At 28.8% G+C, this 18,943-nt stretch overlaps 1 protein-coding gene across 1 annotated transcript; it reads right to left on the bottom strand.

Annotated features, from left to right (window-relative positions):
* Positions 1-3,015: 3,015 nt before the first annotated feature.
* Positions 3,016-8,612, bottom strand: LOC132925322 (piggyBac transposable element-derived protein 4-like). Its single transcript, XM_060989730.1, has 3 exons — positions 7,477-8,612; positions 7,245-7,353; positions 3,016-3,123 (listed from the first exon to the last, which is right to left on the bottom strand). The coding sequence occupies exons 1-3, from the start codon at positions 8,610-8,612 to the stop codon at positions 3,016-3,018; spliced, it is 1,353 nt and encodes a 450-aa protein (XP_060845713.1).
* Between the last annotated feature and the right edge of the window lie 10,331 nt (positions 8,613-18,943).

The following is an 18,943-nucleotide window of genomic DNA, read 5'->3' as shown; positions in this document are numbered from 1 at the left end:
TTTACTTTTTCAGAGGGAGAGAATAATTATTATACGGTTTTCCAAAGTACTCATACCCGACAACTGCGTATATAATATTACAAAAAACTTGAAATACGAACGATCACACGTTATTATTATAATATTGCAAGTGTTTACCGTTTATTTTTATTTTTTCGCAATAAAAAGTATTGGGACGAAATACAATAACTATCACGATAATATAATTATATTATATTCGAGAGAGCACGAAATAATAAAATGTTTTTATTCGTTTCCATGTATAATAAGTAATAGAAATACTATCAAGTACATAAATTGTATGATGTATTAGTTTCATCACTTCATCAATTTGTGACCAGCGGAGGACAAACCCACTCACTTTTCCGTTGGAATTTATTCTTCGTGTTACTTCTTCAATGCGTATCCTTTTTTATGGGTTTTCTCGTATTTTCAGCTTACAATTTATAGTTGTATTGTATTATTTTATTTAAAAAATTCTAATAATGGACCAACGTAACTATTTTATACATGCAATTCTTGTGTAGAAGGTTTTTGATACGCATCAACACGCATCGTGGGACATGCTCATGGTTTATTCGTAGCTAGGGATCAATATCCTGGAAATTGTCGAGGGAAATAAGTTTTGTTTTTCAGGGAAAATTAAAAAAAAATGTGGAAACCTCAAAAAAAAAAAATGAAACAAATAAGAAAGTTCCAATAATTGGTCCCCGGCATGAAATTGGTCCCAGCAGTGAAGCTCAATGGTATTTTTTCCTATATACATTTGTAAAAAAATAAAATAAGTGAATAATTCTTGGTACCTATAATATAGTAACTTACAATTACTATATCGTAAGGTATAAAATTATCGAAGATACATTAAAAGAATTCATGGAAATAAAAAAAATGTTTTTTTATTTTTATAAACAACACTTTTTTTTCTGAAATATTAATTTATTTATATTTTATTGACAAAAGAAAATTTCTCATAAAATTTAAATATACAGGTTTCATGTATATTGATTTTATATTTTTATGTACCTATTGTGTTTTTAATTATAATTAATTAATTTAAATTGTTTTTAAATTTAAACCTTAATAATAATATTATATCTATTCTAGCTGCTTTACGTCAACTCAGTAGATCAGTGGTTCTCAACCGATGTTCCGATATTATTTCAAACTGAGTGTAGGTGTACCAAGACCGTGGTACATGAGTATAGTATATTATTAAAAATAGAAATTTCCCAGTTCCTAATATTCGTTATAATTACATTTATCGTTTAGCGGTCTAAGTAAAATATTATAAACAATTATAAGTCGTTAGACGTCATTAGTTCATAACTTCAACGTTTTCTAACAGTCTCGATTAAAGTTAATAGTTTATAAAATTAAAATACGTACTCATATGAAATTGATAAATTTATTATTAATAAACATCGCATCGAGAGCAATAAGAATTCATCAAGTATTATAACCGATTCGACAAAAAAATCAAAAATTATACGTAAATATTATGACAGTTATATTTAAGTTTCGTTTTTTTTTTTTTTTTTGGACGGGAAACGAAGAGGCGCCTCTTCCGTTATGTATTATTGTATACAGACATTAAAACTAAGAAAAGAAAAAACTTCTCGGACTAAAAGAAGAAATGAGAGTAGCACTGTCAACTATTCGTCGTTGTCGAAAAACAAAAAACAAATAAGGTCAAAAAACACATTGAATTTTTAATTATATAATATAATAGAAACAATAAAAAAAAAAAAACTATAATAATATAATAATTATGACTTTATTATACAATTTTTTATGCGTCTTTTCTATTTCCTTGTATGTAGTCGAAATTATTGTAAATGATACGAAACGTGCCGCGAACATAAAAAGGTCGAGATCCACTGATGCACTAGATAATATTATGTAGGTATCAAATAAATGTCTAACACATCACTTTGGTATTGAAATTGTTTTAACTGCCCGTTGCCTTCCGTCGAACACAATATATGCGAAGTTTCGATCGTCTACATCCTATCTACCTATCATAAAGGAGGTAGAACGCGTAAATGAAACAGACACGCGGATGCCCATACAATTACGGCGTACCCACATCATCGACACATCCATAACACTCGCGCAGCACAATTTACCGCCGCTAAAGCTCTGGCGACCCGAATCGCGCCTACGATTTTGCCGTATATTTTATATTGTAATATATTCCGCCGTGTATGTTATCCAACAGTGGCTATACTGTTTTATTATCGGCGCACCGCACCGAGTGAGTGTAATATTATTATATTAACTGCGCATTATACGGAGTATATCTCATAAATATTATAAAGTTTTGTTTGGCATATTCTGCGGATCGAAAAAAAAAAAAAAAAAAAGAAACAGTTGAAAACCAATGAATAATGAATAAAATATCACTTTGTATTGAATAACGTTAATATAAAAACCATAGTATAATAATATACGGTCGCGTATAATGTATACTTGCGGTCGTGTACATGTCGCAATGATATACCAACTTCCGTCGCGTACGCGGTATTTTACAACGACACACCAAATATTATTATTGTTGCACGTCATCACATATTATTATATTATACAGTCATCGTTCATAGATCGGGTTGACTAAAAAATAAAAAAATATCGATATTGTTCGAAATTCAGTTTTATATATTATTACTGTTATTTAACACGACGGATGTTATAATATTATTACATTCCGACGTATATATATATATGCTTACCGAAAACAGTCTTATCTTATTAGTCGTCCGGGTACCTATACATCATTGCACTCGTTGCAGTACGAAATCCGTGAGATTTGACAGCACTTGTACGCTGTTTCGTCGTAGTAGGTGTTATTAATGGTTTATACATATATATATAGGTAGCCGAAAACAGTTGTAAAAGTACGTAGTCGCTGTACCAGTATAGAACACTGACACATATTGCACTGGTGCGCTCGCCAAATTAAGTCGGCCCCGTCGAATATTTTGGATTCCGGGCACGTTTATTCCATTGTTATTATTATCATTGTTGCTCCTCGCGAAAACTGGGCGTCGTCTGGAGACGTTGCTGCAGTTCCCCCGGTCCGGCGGAAAGCACTGCCGAGTACACTGATCTGTCGGTTGTATACGACTAAAAATGTAAATTTGCATTACTGTCATACTGCGTTTTAATTACTGTTCGTCATAATGAAATCGACGAGGTGACAGTGTGCTACACACCCACTAAACCTACCACCGCCACCACCACTACCACCAATCTACGTATTCGGAACGTCTGTTTTTTTTTTTGTTTTTATAAACGCACATTGTAGACGTGTGATTGATTTTGTGGTGGTAAAAACCACGGGCTATCGTGGTCATAATGAGTGCCAAAGACGTAAAAAAGATAATGTGACGATTGCATCAGTATTAATGTTTTATAAAATATATCAAAACATTTTATTAAACCGTATATAACATAAAATTATTATGTTAATCTATAAATCTATATTTTTGTCAATTAAACAGCATGCGTACAGTACGTTAAGTAAAAAAAAAATTACGAGTAAAATTCAGTGTCACTACGTTACATATATGAGCTCGGGACATTTGCTTATTTTTATTAATAATTGACTTGAAATGTAGCAGAGTGCTATGAAAGTGTATGTCATGTTAAAACACGTTCAATTATGAAATTTTAGAGCGCTTTTTTTTGCTTTTTTCAACGATTTTTTAAAAACATGCTTATTTCCCATTTTTTTGATTATTTTTGCTTTTTTGACCGATTTTTCTACTTTTTATGGTTTTTTCAAAAAAACTCTTGGAAAATCTATAAACAATAAGGCAAAATGTCTCGAAAGTGAAGTTTGATTTTTTTATAATATAAAGATTTATTTATATTTTTTTAATTTTCCTAATCATTTTGTTTCAATATTTTTTGTCGCCTTTAATAAATTATATTGTTTTTAGCACAGTTCCAAGTTACAGTGAAATACCTACTTTATTATGTAAAAAGAAAGTTTTTTTTTTTTTTGATTTAATATTTTTGCTTAAATTTAAGTTTTTTAATGCTTATTTGAGTGCTTATAATGATGTTTTTTAGCGCTTATTTTAAAGATTTTAAGTGCTTTAAGTCCCGATCCCTGCTTATAAAAATGCTTAATAAGTACTGACACAGACTAGGTACTTACATAATATTATATGAAAACATAATCAGTGGTAACAATAATAAATGTTATTTTTATTATGGTGCTCAATCGTAATCAGATAATACATTTGTCGATTAAGAATGAATACACATACGTTTGGCGTTTTTTTGACGGTATAGTCTTTTTGCATTTTGGGGTTTTGGCGCAATTTCACGATACGATTTATTTTTTTTCTTATCTCGTTTTGGCGACCGTGTCTCCCGATGAAAATCATATGGAAATAATGAAATATGCAAACAATTTTCAAACCGTGTTGTTTTTTGGATTTCTTTGTTTTATCCAAAAACAAGATAATGTATCTAATGAAAAACGTCACAGCGCATGCACGTTACTGTTTGTGTTACGTTGTAGATAATGTTTTCAGGGCCTATAATTCTTGATAAAAAAATAAATACTGCTAATTTGGCTAAAACCCGATTGGATAACGTAGGGTCATTGCGTAGTGGTGTTTTTTAAAAAAACAATTCGCATTCCCGAAAACAATATAATATTAGCAGATTTTATAGTTTTCATAATATACCACATTATTTCATACAATACCCGTTGAAATAGATTCGATATAGTTATCAAATTATTCTTCTAAAATTAATTCATAAAATGTTATTGAGAAACTTGTTTTAATACTGCAGAAGACGACAGTTGGAATTTCAAACAAAACTTGTAAATAATAATCGCGTACAGCTACTATAATATATACATAAGCTATATTTTTACTAACTGATACCGAAGGAAACATTAAATAAATATTTTTTTTATCATTTTCGAATCTTATAATATACAAAACATCAAATAGTGCCATATGTGGGAAGAACATCGTAACGTTATGTGATACACGAGATAAGTATACAAAATCGTTAGACACTTATATTAATAATACAAATAAGTACGATGGTTCACTGATCGACTAGCTATAAATTAATATAATATACTGTATCGTGAAATTGTTATCGATATCGCCTCTCGTCATTCGTTTCGACAGTATAATACAATATGAAGTGGCTATCTGCCAATTTTCTGGCTTGTTGACCAATCAGTTTTAGAGGGTTAGGTAAATTTTCGGAGGGTGGTTATGTTTATAAGGAAAACGTATAAACAATATAATATTTCATACGTCGTATATTATCGGCAAACGGGGCGTTTCCAGCTATTATTTTAATGTACCGAGCATGTATAAAGGTAAACGGCGTATATTATGATATACTTTTAGGAATTTATTAATATAACAATAATAACTATTGCATATTACTATGTCCCGCAGATTCCATCGCTGTCATTTTGTCACTAATATGGGAAGGGAATCTACGGTATATGGTTACTATGGTATTTTATATAATAATATTATAATTTATTATATCTGGCAATATTATATCAGAAGCGCATAATATAGGCTATGCCGAGGTTGATCCGTTTTTTTAATAAGTATATAGTAGAATGTATTTAAATATGGTTTATCTATTCTTAAGAAATCATAAGAAACTGTACCCCCCCTCGATGACAAAACGGTAGCACGCACCAGTGTTCAGCTAAATCATAACGAACAGTTTTTGGTGAACCCTGAACGGTTTGTCTTTCCAGTACAATAGCTCGACGTTGATATTTTTACATCGGATATAAAAATACCCACTCAAATTTAGTTTTAGCACTATACATAAACAAAACTTCAACAATAACCAAAGTACAGTTCACATGAAACACACGAGACTATTCACAGACGATTTGTATTCATCTACGCTCTAATTTATAACTTTCCCACGCATGCGAGTGGCACGTGCTGGCCACATTGGGCTATATTATAATATTGTTATCTAAAACATACTTCAACACATTATGATATTATTATTAAATAGTTTGTTTTAACTCTTTAATGCACGAGATTTTGAGTATGTTCTACACCCTTGTTGCACGGACATATAAATTTTTATGTTTTTTTTTTTTTTCGTTACTATTTTGTATTTAGAATTATAATTAAACATAGATTTTAGAAATAAAACAAAAAATACTTAAAAACTTAGGAAGTTACCAAAGGTGGGACAGCGTAAATCCCACCATGCAATAAACGTTTCATATATTTTATACATCTACATAGAGTAACTATTCTTTTCTGTCATTTCATACGAATTAATTTATTTATATAACTTTAATTTGACAATTTGCTTAATTATCTATATGCATATAATTAACAATTAAAATAAATTATATAATGAATTTAAAAAAATAACCAGGATAGCTTAATACTAATTAAAACTTAACTGCAAAATAAAACATATAAACTGCTGATGCACAAAATATAGTAGCAAAAAATGTTTATACAATACTTATTATAAATATTTTAATATAATTATACACTTATAAAAAAATCGTTCCTTATAATACTTTTTTTGTGTCCACGTTGATACTAGTATGTATTCTTCAAAACTGAAACAACAACCATATAAAATAATGAGTTTTCTGTATTTTAATTATTTTTATTCTAAATATTTACCATTTTTTACGCATTATGATGATCTGAAAAACAATTTCTAGATTTTGTAATACAAAGGGGAATTTCACATATTGAACAAATCCACTCTGTTCTAACTTCTTTTTGTTTTGTGCTACATCGAGTACATCTCCTTCTAGTCGACAATTTTGGCTGATGATCGGATTTTTCGAGTCTGATGTAATCGGGAACCGATGGCTTGAATTTTTTTATTTCTGTTGGTGATTTTGTTGTGTTTTTTAATTTACGTTTATTAACAATTGTTGTACTTAGAAGTTGTCCCGAAATATTTCGACGAAAATCTTTCATTGTCATTTTATTTCCGGTAGCTTGTGTATATACTATATGCGAATTTACAACTGCAATATCAAGAAAATGAAAAAAAATTCTATGCCACCATTTTTTACTTTTGCGATCTATTTGACATGATTTTTTATTTTGATCCAGTTTATCCACGCAGTTCATATTTTGATTATAATCTTTCAAAACTTTTGGACATGGTATTATTGAAACTGTTCCATCTTTAGCTCGCCTTTGCACATTTTCGGTATCTCTTGGGTTATGAAAATTTGATAAAAGACTTACCATACGTTTGTCTTTCCATTTGATGATTGATGTTGAAAATTGATCAATACGCCAATCGTAATCTCCTTGTTTAAACAATTTATCATCTTTGAACTTAGGCAAATGTTTTCTTGACATATTCACAGTTCCACATGCGTAAATACCATTTGATTTTAAATAAGTTATAAGTGGATAACTCGTAAAATAATTATCAAAGTATAAAAAATAATTTTTATTTTGAAGCGGAGCAGACAAATGTTTAACCACTCGAGCACCCAAGTTTTTTTCAGTTATGTCACCAGATTTCCCTGTGTACACATCGAAGTTCCATAAGTACCCATGCTTGTCAGCTAAAGCCCATACTTTGTAACCTCTTTTTATGGGCTTTTTAGGCATATATTGTTTACATGAATTACGACCTTTAAATTTAATCATCGATTCATCAATAGCCACTATTCGATTAGGATTATACAATGCCTGACTATTTTTTAAAATAAAATTTAGGTATGGTCTTACTTTATACAACTTGTCAAAATTTACTTCACCTCTTTTTGGAATAACCGAATTATCGTTCAAATGCAAATGAGACAGTATCCAACTAAAACGATTTAATGGCATAATACTACTTATATATGTATCATGTAAATCTGGGGCGGATGACCAATAGTCTCTATAACTACATTGTTTTTTAATCCCCATTAATAGATTTAATCCAATAAATGCATTTATTTCGTTATTATTTGTTTCCGTGTATGATTTTCCATTTCGCATGTAATTTTGATTTGCATACAAATTAGTGTGAAAGGTAATATACGAAATAACTTCATCTGTCAGTAAAAGTTTAAAAACTGAAAATGGAGTTATTTCAGATAAGGTTTCTACAATATTTGTAGGTCCTTCCAAACAATCAAACGAAGAAATTTCAATATTTATATTTTCATTAGACGACCAAACAGGTTCCATAAACTCGTCTTGAAAATTTGAATTTGAGTCAAAAGTTTGTACTTCCCTTGACATATTTTGTGTTAGTAAAGGTACAGCAAGTTCATCGTTTATTTGATAATTTTCAATACTAGGAAAAAGTTCACGACCACGACAGTTAGGGAAAGCATTTGGTGTGAATTTATTTGGAATTTTTCGACGATTTGACGAACGATTTTTTTGCGGACTTGGGAGAATATAAGTAACATTTTCTTCTATGTTTAAAATCTCTACATTTTCATCACTGTCTGAATCGGGGTCGGTAACTAATAATGTATTATTATTAGGTTCGGGAACATATGTTTCGTCGTCATCGGTATCATCAATAGACGATAAACTTTCGTCATCTGACGGTAAATCTTCAAATAACATTTCATTTACTTCATGGTCTGAATAACGTTTAGCCATTGTAATAAAATAATTAAAAAATAATAAAATCGCACACTTCGACGAATAATAAACAATAAATCCAACAATAAACGAAATCGCACAGTACGCGTACCACCAGTGGTGTCCACTATGAATACTCACGCGTAATTGCACGGCGGGACATATAATGGATGCTCACTTTTACACAAATATCAAGCCATATACTTAGAATAGCTAATTAAAACCAAAACCAAAATAATCTATTTTATATTTGGAATTCAATGAAATAATAATCAAGCAAATCGGTCGAGTCAATAAGGAGAAAACTAAACATCAAGTTTTAAGAATAAATATTTAAAAATAATAATTTAAGAAAATTAATTAAATTATATTTAATAATGTTAGCCTTCTAAGAATTTATATGCATTAGCTATATATTATAGAAAACATATTAAATATCTTAAATTAAACCAACAGACGAATTAAAAATAGAAAAAAAATAGATTATAGGTGGTATGCTATTTGTCCCACCGTGTCGGACGGGCTATTTTTTTGGTGGGATTACGTGTATCCCACCGTGCCGGAAAGAGTTAAACTATTTCGTGTGCCGGCACAGGCCGGTCAATAGTACACAATCATATCATAATAAATGTATGAGAATTTTTCTTTTATCAACTAATGCAAAAAATAAAATTTTATTTGCGTTGAACTACGTTTTTTTTTTGTTTATTCGATTTTTTTTATTACTATTAAATAGCTGGCACTGTTTTTCTGTGATTATTCTTTTGATTAGAAAAAAGTAGACAAAAATCATGTCATGCGGTCGTTTTGAAAATCCGATAACAAATCTGAACGGTTCTTTGAGGAAATCGGTACTTTTGCACGTTCGCTATATAACATAGTTTCTCTAATAGTATACGAGGAAGGAAGACGGTCGAAAAAACGTCGATACAATTTCAGCAAAGACGTTTTTTTTTTTTTTTACCGAGCACCGTTCGGAATTGTTTTTTTTTTAACGTGACGATTTATCATTGCTCTCGAATCTAATACCATCACACGTTATAGCAGATGCTGTGTTATCTATAGACACATACACTATATATACGCGACTACACGAATAGCCCATTCATATATTATATTTAATTATATAAATTCAAAAGGTCTATTACAGTAACCGTAATGATTATATTGCGCAGTTGTGGGTATGATCTTTATGATAAAAAAAGGGTAATCAATCTTATATCTGCCAAATTTATTATTTTTGTTTTTCTCAATATTATTTCTCTTATCATCACTTTAATAATTCCTATTATAATATAAATTATAGTAGTATTGTGTTTTTAAATTATTATTTTATATTATTTAATCAATACATAAACATTACATTATATTTAATACTAATGATGAGTATACCCACAACTTAAATTACGCGTATAACCACTATGGCAACTTAGTATGCCCTTCAATCAAACTTGAATACGAATCTATGTGTATGATATTATTATCAATGATATTATCTCGGGACTGCGGGGCGAGAGAACCCGGTATTCGCACTTCGTCCGGCATTTCGCGTGTACAATGTACATGTATATTATTTGTTTTATTGTTCGCATGCACGTCGAAAATAGTTTTGTGTCTGTTGTACAGCACAATAGCAAGTCTGAGGGTACGTTTAAACTATTGTGATTATATAATTATGATACTACTGCATAATTTAGTGAATAGAAGCTTCGGCCCGAACGAAAACTAGATAAACCGAAAAACTAAACGAAATATCATACTTTTAAATCATAATAATATTAAACGAATAGTTTAAAAGCGTGCCTTACCGATCCCTAAGTATTTGATGTCCTTCTCTCTCCATCATCCTTGTTTTTTTTTCATTCAAACTGTGCAAAACGTCTACCCACGGCCGCGTGTAACAATAATATACAAGACCGAGCTACCTGCTATGGTATATATATATATATATATATATATATGCCTACCTACATATTGTATTCTTCTACAACGAAAAACGATTTATTACACTTCGATCGGTGTCAGCGATAATAGTTGATAGCAACCCACTCATCGCCGCCTGCCCACTGTCGGACAAGGCGACCACTGCAATGCACACCGCATCGTATTCGCGTATACGGAGACCAACGCGCGTCATCGTTTTACTAAAATAGACGAATAATAATTATTCTCGGCTTTGACGTGCTTACGTTTTCGTTACGTTTATTTTAATGCAATACAATGTCCTGCAATAATTATATACATTATAAATTTATAAATATATATTATATTTTTAATATTGTGCTATAAACGGCGAAACAATAATGATATTATTATTCTATATATCCATCTGTATAGTGTACGACTGATTGAAATTATTCATGACGTTTCACCATCGGGACCCAGCAATAACACCTAAGCGATAATCACACTTCTTGATGTCATATTCAAATATATTGCCCGAAATATATTATACGGAGCATTTCGGTGATTTGAATAATAATAGCGATATTGAATGGCAAAAATAGTACACGTTTTACTGTCATAGGTGTTATATTATGCTGTAGTTATAGCACTTTAAAATGTCAACATTTTGTAAGGAAATATTTCAATGTTTTCAATTACGTTGTTTTAATCGATTTAGCATTTTTTTTTTTTTTTTTTTTTACTTATAAGATAAGTACATATTATATATTATTTTGTAGGACGATAAAGTTACCTTTTTAATAATTGTATACATTTTATAGTTAATGACTGATAAGAAAACACGCAGATTTTTCACGAATGCTTGAACTAAATTATTTACATGTTAACTTTAAAAATTGACTATCTAATAATTTATAACTGATATACAAATATATAAACCATCGCAAATATTTATTTGTACCTAAACTGTAACAAAGTAAATTTTTGTAATAATTTTAGCCCATAGATATAGGCAAAAGTTGTAAAGGTTACAAATCGTTTAAAATATTTCATAACAGTAGTTTTTTTTTTTGTAAGTGATTATATCGATTTTTTTTATTAAACTGTATCTATTTTTGTTTATGTCTTTCATATAATTTATTTAAGTAACAAAAAAAAAAGGCCAATACAGTTTAAATTTAATATTTAGTAGTTATAAAAATAAACTTTTACGTATTAAAAAGTTGTATAATTTACTATGTAAAACAATTTTTTTTATCAATAAACTTAATCGTTTATCTATACGAAATGGCTATGGGTATATTATACTCCAGTACTATATTTAATTTTGTCAAACTTTTGCAAGAATTTTATATCTTGAAACTTATTTAAAAATAATCTAATAGTCAATAATAGTATAATATTATCGACTAGAACTGCTTATAATACTATGTATAGTGTATAGTAGGTAAACACATTTAAATAAGAACTTACACTTCAATTATCCTATTAAATTTATAAATGAATGCATTAAAATATTACATTAATATGCATTTTATATAGTTATAGTAGATCTACGAATCAATAGAATATCAGTGTCCAACTATTGTAGGTGTTTATGATAATTAATGAAATAGGATAATGGAAATAGTGAACAACTAATTTGATTGTATGCATACCGTCGATATGTCTACGATTGTATAATATAACGATCGTATAACCGTAAAAAACAGCATAGTCCCAAATTACATTTTTATGTTATTACTTTTTTAATCGAGTTCAAATTGAGTTTAGATAGGTACTTTATTTGAATGTTCTAAAAATTGTAGGTTCACTAGCGAGTAAGTATAAATAATAAGTATAATAAGTATTGTAGCCGATCGGCCAGACAAAAATGTTTACTAAATCTCCAAGTTAAATGACACGACACCAAAACAATATTTAGCTCATCAAAAATTAATTTCTAGAAGATTTATCGATATTATTATAGCAAAAAAAAACCATAATAATGTTAGAAACTGTGTTGATTATCGAATAAATGGTCAATTGTAAAATATGCGTCCAAGTATTAACAATAAATACAAACAAAATTACTCTGATCAAATCATCGTCAGTCGAAACCTAGTCTGGCGGAAATAGGCACGTACTGTTTTTGGTGTAAAACGCCTGCTATGTAAACTTAGTGTGATGTAATTTGTTATTTGAAACTTGTGAATTGTCTATAATTCCAAAATCATTTTTAATATTTCTCTCGCTATATATTTGCCGTATGTGCGGCCATAACGCGTTGACACTTTATAACGTTGCATGATCAATTCAATAGTAAATAGTATGCAAATAAACATCAGCTGTTGTTTTTTTATAAAAATAAAATAATAGTACAATGACATCGGTATTCAATGCGTATTTTGTGTACATAGATAAATCAATAGTTATACAAAAATTAATTAATGATTTTGTAGTAGCTTCTTTAAAAATGTCACCAACTGACGTGCTGACAATCTGACATAATGTTATTAAAATAGTGTTGTATATAAATATTATAAATACCCATTGACAAAAGAATTACAAATGTAAAAGTTATCATATAATTAATATTTTAGTTTTAATCAATATTATGTAATAATGGCACGATGTTCTACTTGTAAAAAATAAAAATCATAAAAATTAATTTTTAACCTTTTGATATCGTTAAGTTATTTTTGCATTCATCGTAACAGGTATCATATTATACAAGTATCATAGAGATTTATAATGATTCAATCATTATCACATCATTCTAATAGAGTTTTGATATAATATGATTGAATTGAATTATAAACGGACTTGGCAGAGAAAAACTATACCGTATTCGGACAATTTTTCAGTACAAGCCCCGTTGAAAGTTTGACCATTCACACTATCTAAAAATTCTTTGGTTGAAACTAAAAGTTATTATTTATTTATAAATTTCTTTGATCGATTTACAATTCTGCTACAAAAAAAAAAACTTTTTCTAGTTACTCCAATCAAAGTCTCTTAAAAGAGCATTCAGCCGTTATAGGTACGCATATTATAACGATAAAAACTATCAGGATACCAAGTAAATAAAAAATAAAGAAACAATAAAATGTAATAATAAATTGTACGCTATGAGTTAGTCTTTGAAAAAAAAAATATATCGTGAAATGACATTATAATTATTTATATAATAAACCTAATATAGTATTGTAAAAATAAGAAATCAATTTGTTTGTAAGTTATGTTATAATTTAGAATAATCAACTAACTTAGAAGTGCTGATCAGATGAAAATATTAAAAATTAGGTACACAATTACCTTCCTTCAGACGGCCCGAAAGCTACGAAGACCATGTATCCGTGAATTTTGAATAAAAATACACTGCTGCTACCTCAATATATAATAATATGTTATACTTGGATCGTACCTGCATGCATACTATGTTGTAGTATGATTACAAGTGACACAAAATATGTTTTTGAAGTACACGAGTTCAAATAAAAAAAGGAACTGATAACTGTTCATTAAAAGAAGTCCAGTTGTCGCTCGCAGGACTCGGTACCTAGGGACTGAATCTTGGTGAACTTGCGAAAAGGACGTTTCGGTCGTGACGACCAGAAAGTTGCAGGTAGCTTTGTCAAAGGTTTTTGCGCTTCCGAGAACTAACTTTATCTTTGGCTGCAAAAAACCTTTTTCGATCATCCATTCTCTCTGGCGACATATAATATGTGCTACGCATCTTACGTCCTACCTTTCCAAATACGTTTCGATTTCTTAATACGTGACCGTACAATACGGACCGTCCCTTTTGTCAGCCATACGGATTAATATTAGGGATGTCCTTTTTCTACATGCAAATATTTGGTCGTTATTTAAATACAATAAAATAAATTACAATTATCGATTACTATTTTATAAAAATGGCTGATTGCTTACTGCTATTATTTTTTTTTAATCATAAATTATTATGTCTTAAGCCATTTTCCCTTCAAATTATTTATAATTGTTTTACTCTGTTACAAGATTAACAATCTTGAATTGCACAGTATACATTGTTATTCTATACATTTTATAAATTAAGTATACATTAAAATTCTATGCGAATACTTCAATTAAAATAATTAGATACTTACTATATTTTGTGCAATTATAAGATTTAATAACGGCATTTAGATTATTTTATTTTATACTCGATTAAGTTGATTATGATTGTAATTTGTAAGTATGTTTATTATTAATTAATTAAAGTGAACTATTATAATAATTAGGTATTTTTTATTTTTTTTTTAAGTGTTTCTAGTTGATTATAAATATAGCGCATTTAGTCATTCCGACGTGTAATGTAGTGAAACTTTGGCTGATCCCATTTATTTCTGTAAAATCCTTAATATTCTCTGTCATATTATGTAAAACTTAATCGAAACGTTTTTTTTTTTTAAAAATGCCAATTTTCTAACTTAGGTAATATTATTAAACAACAATTTAATATTTTAAACATTTTCAGTTTTATTGTGCGATAATCGGAAAATAAAATTCGGGCTAACCAAAATCTCACAGTTTTGTCACATCAGACAATGCGTACGATTACTGAAGGTATATGTTTTTCTAGCACGATATGTAACACACACACTAATGTGTCTTTACTTTGCACACGCAAACAAGTCCCTGCTAAGCATAATTAATTGCCAATAAAACCCTCTTTAGAAAATGACAAACTATAAAAACCTTGGTTTTTTTTAGCTTATGCTGGTTACGGGAAAAAAACGATAATAGTCAAAAGAAATTTTTTTGCCAATTATTTTTTCTTTCATTAAATATAAATGTAAATTTAATATTTTTTTTATTCATTGTATCTAAAATAAATTGTGTATACTTACAATTCTTTTTTTTGAATTATTTCGTACTTGATCTTTTGATTGTTTTGAGTTCTGAAATTTTAAAACTGTAACACTGAACACTTTATGAATATTGACTATTATCGTTTTCCCCGTAACTCTTCATAATATAGTTTGAGGTATTGATAAACACGATGTTTGTGTAGCTAAAAAGCCTATACATAACGCCGTGTGATCATATTATTTTGAAATTATTTTAATACGTTGAAACAATAGATAGAACCTTTTTTCCTATTCCCCGGTCCTCATTGATGTAAGAATTAATTTTGATCATTTATTAATTTAATGTTATTACTCTTATTTCATGGATGAATGGTAACCCATAGCGTAAGCAGTTGCAAGAAATGGTCATCATTATTTTAAAGCTCGAATACTTACATATTATATTATTACCATAAGTATATAAGTTAAATGTGAAATGACAACTAAATAAAATCCAAAATTTAAAATATCTCAAAAATACCTAATATTAGCTTGAAATGTGTTGTAATATTTACAAATAAACTTTAAAGATGTTTACTAAAAAGGTTCAAGGTTATTATTTTCAGTAAATGGTACAGAAAAATACACATGATAGAATCAAATTCATAAAAATCTTATATAGTGTCAATGTTTCCAGGTTTTTGTCAAAATTTTATATTCATACTTCCATAAAAGTTTAATGTGGCTTTATGCTTAATTTTATTTTTTAATTCTTTTGTGAACAACTTACGAGAAACCTTGTTTTCAATTTTAAAACACAAAACATACAGTATAAAAATTGATTGAACTATAAAATGTTTTGATATTTCCAAAATTTCATCAATATTTATGAAATTAAAATGTTAAGAAAAAAATATGAAAAATTTGATCTTGTATACAATATAATTTATATTATAAAAACTTGTAAAGAACATTTTATCACATATTTAAGTTGATTTCATTCACAAAAAGATTGTATCATACTTGAGTCTAATAAAAACTAAAAAGATGACAATTTTATATATCTTTAAATTTATTTTAGAGGCACCTAAATACAAATAATATATGTATTTACTATAAGAAATGATATAATGTTTTGAAAACGAATATTTAAACATTTGTTGGAAAATTAAAATCTTTACGGTTATTCGTTTTTTAATTACATATTTAAAAAAATTAAAATTTGTTAATTTTGTCGACAACTACTTTTGCGTAAATGTTTTGGATTTTTGTATTTTTTTACTGATTATTTAAATATATATATATATATTTTACTCGATAAAGTTTCTTCGATCAAACAAATGCTGTTAAACTAATAACATACATTTATCTCACTCTTTACAATTTGAAATATGAAAATTTCCAAAGACAATATAAATTACTTAAAATTAGTAATTTTTAAAAATCCATTATGTATATAATATACAATTTAAATTTAAGTCACAGTAAAATGTGTGTTTCTACAATATACTTATGTTTTTACAAATCAATAACAAAATAATTAAAATATATTCGAGGATAAGACGTTATAACACTTTGAATATTTAATGTTATTACAATTTATTTGAACTTCAAAAGATCATAAAAAATGAATGTGCCTTTACGCTAAACTTCTTTGAAATCTCAATTATAAACTTATGACTTTTGAGGAATTTTGCATTTAATTTTGAATTCTTGCGTATTAAAATTAAAAAAAAAAAATTCAAATTTCTGCAGTAATTGTAAAATATTTGAAAATACCATTATAAAAAAACTGTTGATTGTTAATTTTTTGATTTTTTTTTCTATTATAACTTACGTTGTACCTATAATATTTTTAAACGGACATTTGATCATAAATAATAAAATGAATTTAAAAAATTTAGAGTTTACAATAAATTGCACAATAACAGCCAATATTTTTTGAAAATTATACTGTTTTAAAAATATGTTTATAAAAATATTTCGGGAAAATTGCAAAATATACAGCTAAGGCCATTCATTTTTGAATTAAAATAAAAATAACCAAATCGATTTTTTGAAAACTAGTTTTGTAGTTAAGTGTTAAGTATATATACTTATTCCTATTATACCTGTTCGTATTTTTTTTTTCGTTATTCAGATTATTTGAAAACTACTGTGCATTTTTTACTTTTGACTCTTGAAAGTATTATTTGATTTAATTCGCAAACATAAACAACACTAAATTCTCAAGATTGAAGTTGTTAAATTCTCACAATTTTTAAAAGTGACGTCAGACTTGAACAAACAAAAACACTATAGTAAATACTATACATTCAACGCTTCGCCCAGAGGCTAGAATATTAAATTAAGTCTTAAGGTATTTTATCCGGTATTAGGTAATTTATAAAATTAAGCAATCTCGTATGTGTTCTACGTTTTGGCGTTTCATTATTCTTCTCTTATTAATGGTCAGACATTTTTTTTTCCATTCTTTAGGACATTCTTTATGACAGACTGGTAGGGCGTCATTGCTTATTTTTCTAAAAACCGCCATAATGTTGTATCCACAGAACGGAACGGATTCGAAGATATAATAATAATTATAATATAGAATGTTACAGTATATAATATAATATTTGAGATTATTGTCGTGTGGAAAACCGCCAATATCGTGGTCGACATTTTGGACTTTGAAAAAAGGGTTTCCCATTTCGTCGAGCAAAAGCCATATTATGTTTGATTGGAGTAACCTACATCACGTGACACTATTTCAATGGACAATAAAATATAATTTCTTTCGTTGGTTTTATTTTATAACACACTCGGTAAGTGAATATCGCGCAATCATTTTATTCGTTCCGCGTGGGCATTATCCGTGTAAAAACCTACACACCACCGAGTTTAAATAAATTATTATTATAATAGTCGTCATCGCCGCTGTATACGGTATGTTTTATCGGCAGTCTACTATAGGTACTACACGACGAGAAACAAAAATAAGCCATAATCGATTAGTCGACTCGACTCGGCCACCGCCGCAGCCGCCGCACCGAAACGTGTTATCTATAGCAAACATAAGATTAAGTAAGAGTAATGTTTTAAGTTTTGTTTCGTCTCTGTAGACACGACGAAAACGATTAAAATTATTATTGTATTATTTTATACCTGTGTGCCGGGCGGACACGCTTTGCAAGTTTAACTTTTATAATACAGTCTACCCATCACCTTATATGTATATGTATAGGGCTATATCCGTTGAGTAAATATAATTTAAGCAGTTGAGTGTACTGATTAATTCAATTGAATGGATGCTGTGTAGCTGCTATCGCCGTCGTCGAAGATTAAATAAGTAATCGTTCTGTTTTCGGGTCCGATTCAAAATGTTCGGGTTTTATCTCTTATTAAAACGTCGAACGGTTATAATATTTTCGTCGTATTATATTATTATTATGTTTTCAGACTTTCCGCCGCATAATATTTTGCTATACAGTTTTGTCGGTCCGACGGACATATGTAATTAATGTATTTCAGTGAAACGCATTACTCGCGCGTCGAATACAATATCATATAGTGACATCACAGTGAGCGTATGCGTGTGGGAGTTTCACTTTATCTTTATTATTGTACTATACGGTCGTCGCGCACACAATAACGATTACGCGTTCG

This window comes from Rhopalosiphum padi, chromosome 3 (assembly GCF_020882245.1).
Source record: "Rhopalosiphum padi isolate XX-2018 chromosome 3, ASM2088224v1, whole genome shotgun sequence".
In the NCBI taxonomy this organism is placed as follows: Eukaryota; Metazoa; Arthropoda; class Insecta; order Hemiptera; family Aphididae; genus Rhopalosiphum; species Rhopalosiphum padi.
This window is presented reverse-complemented; position numbering and strand designations above follow the sequence as displayed.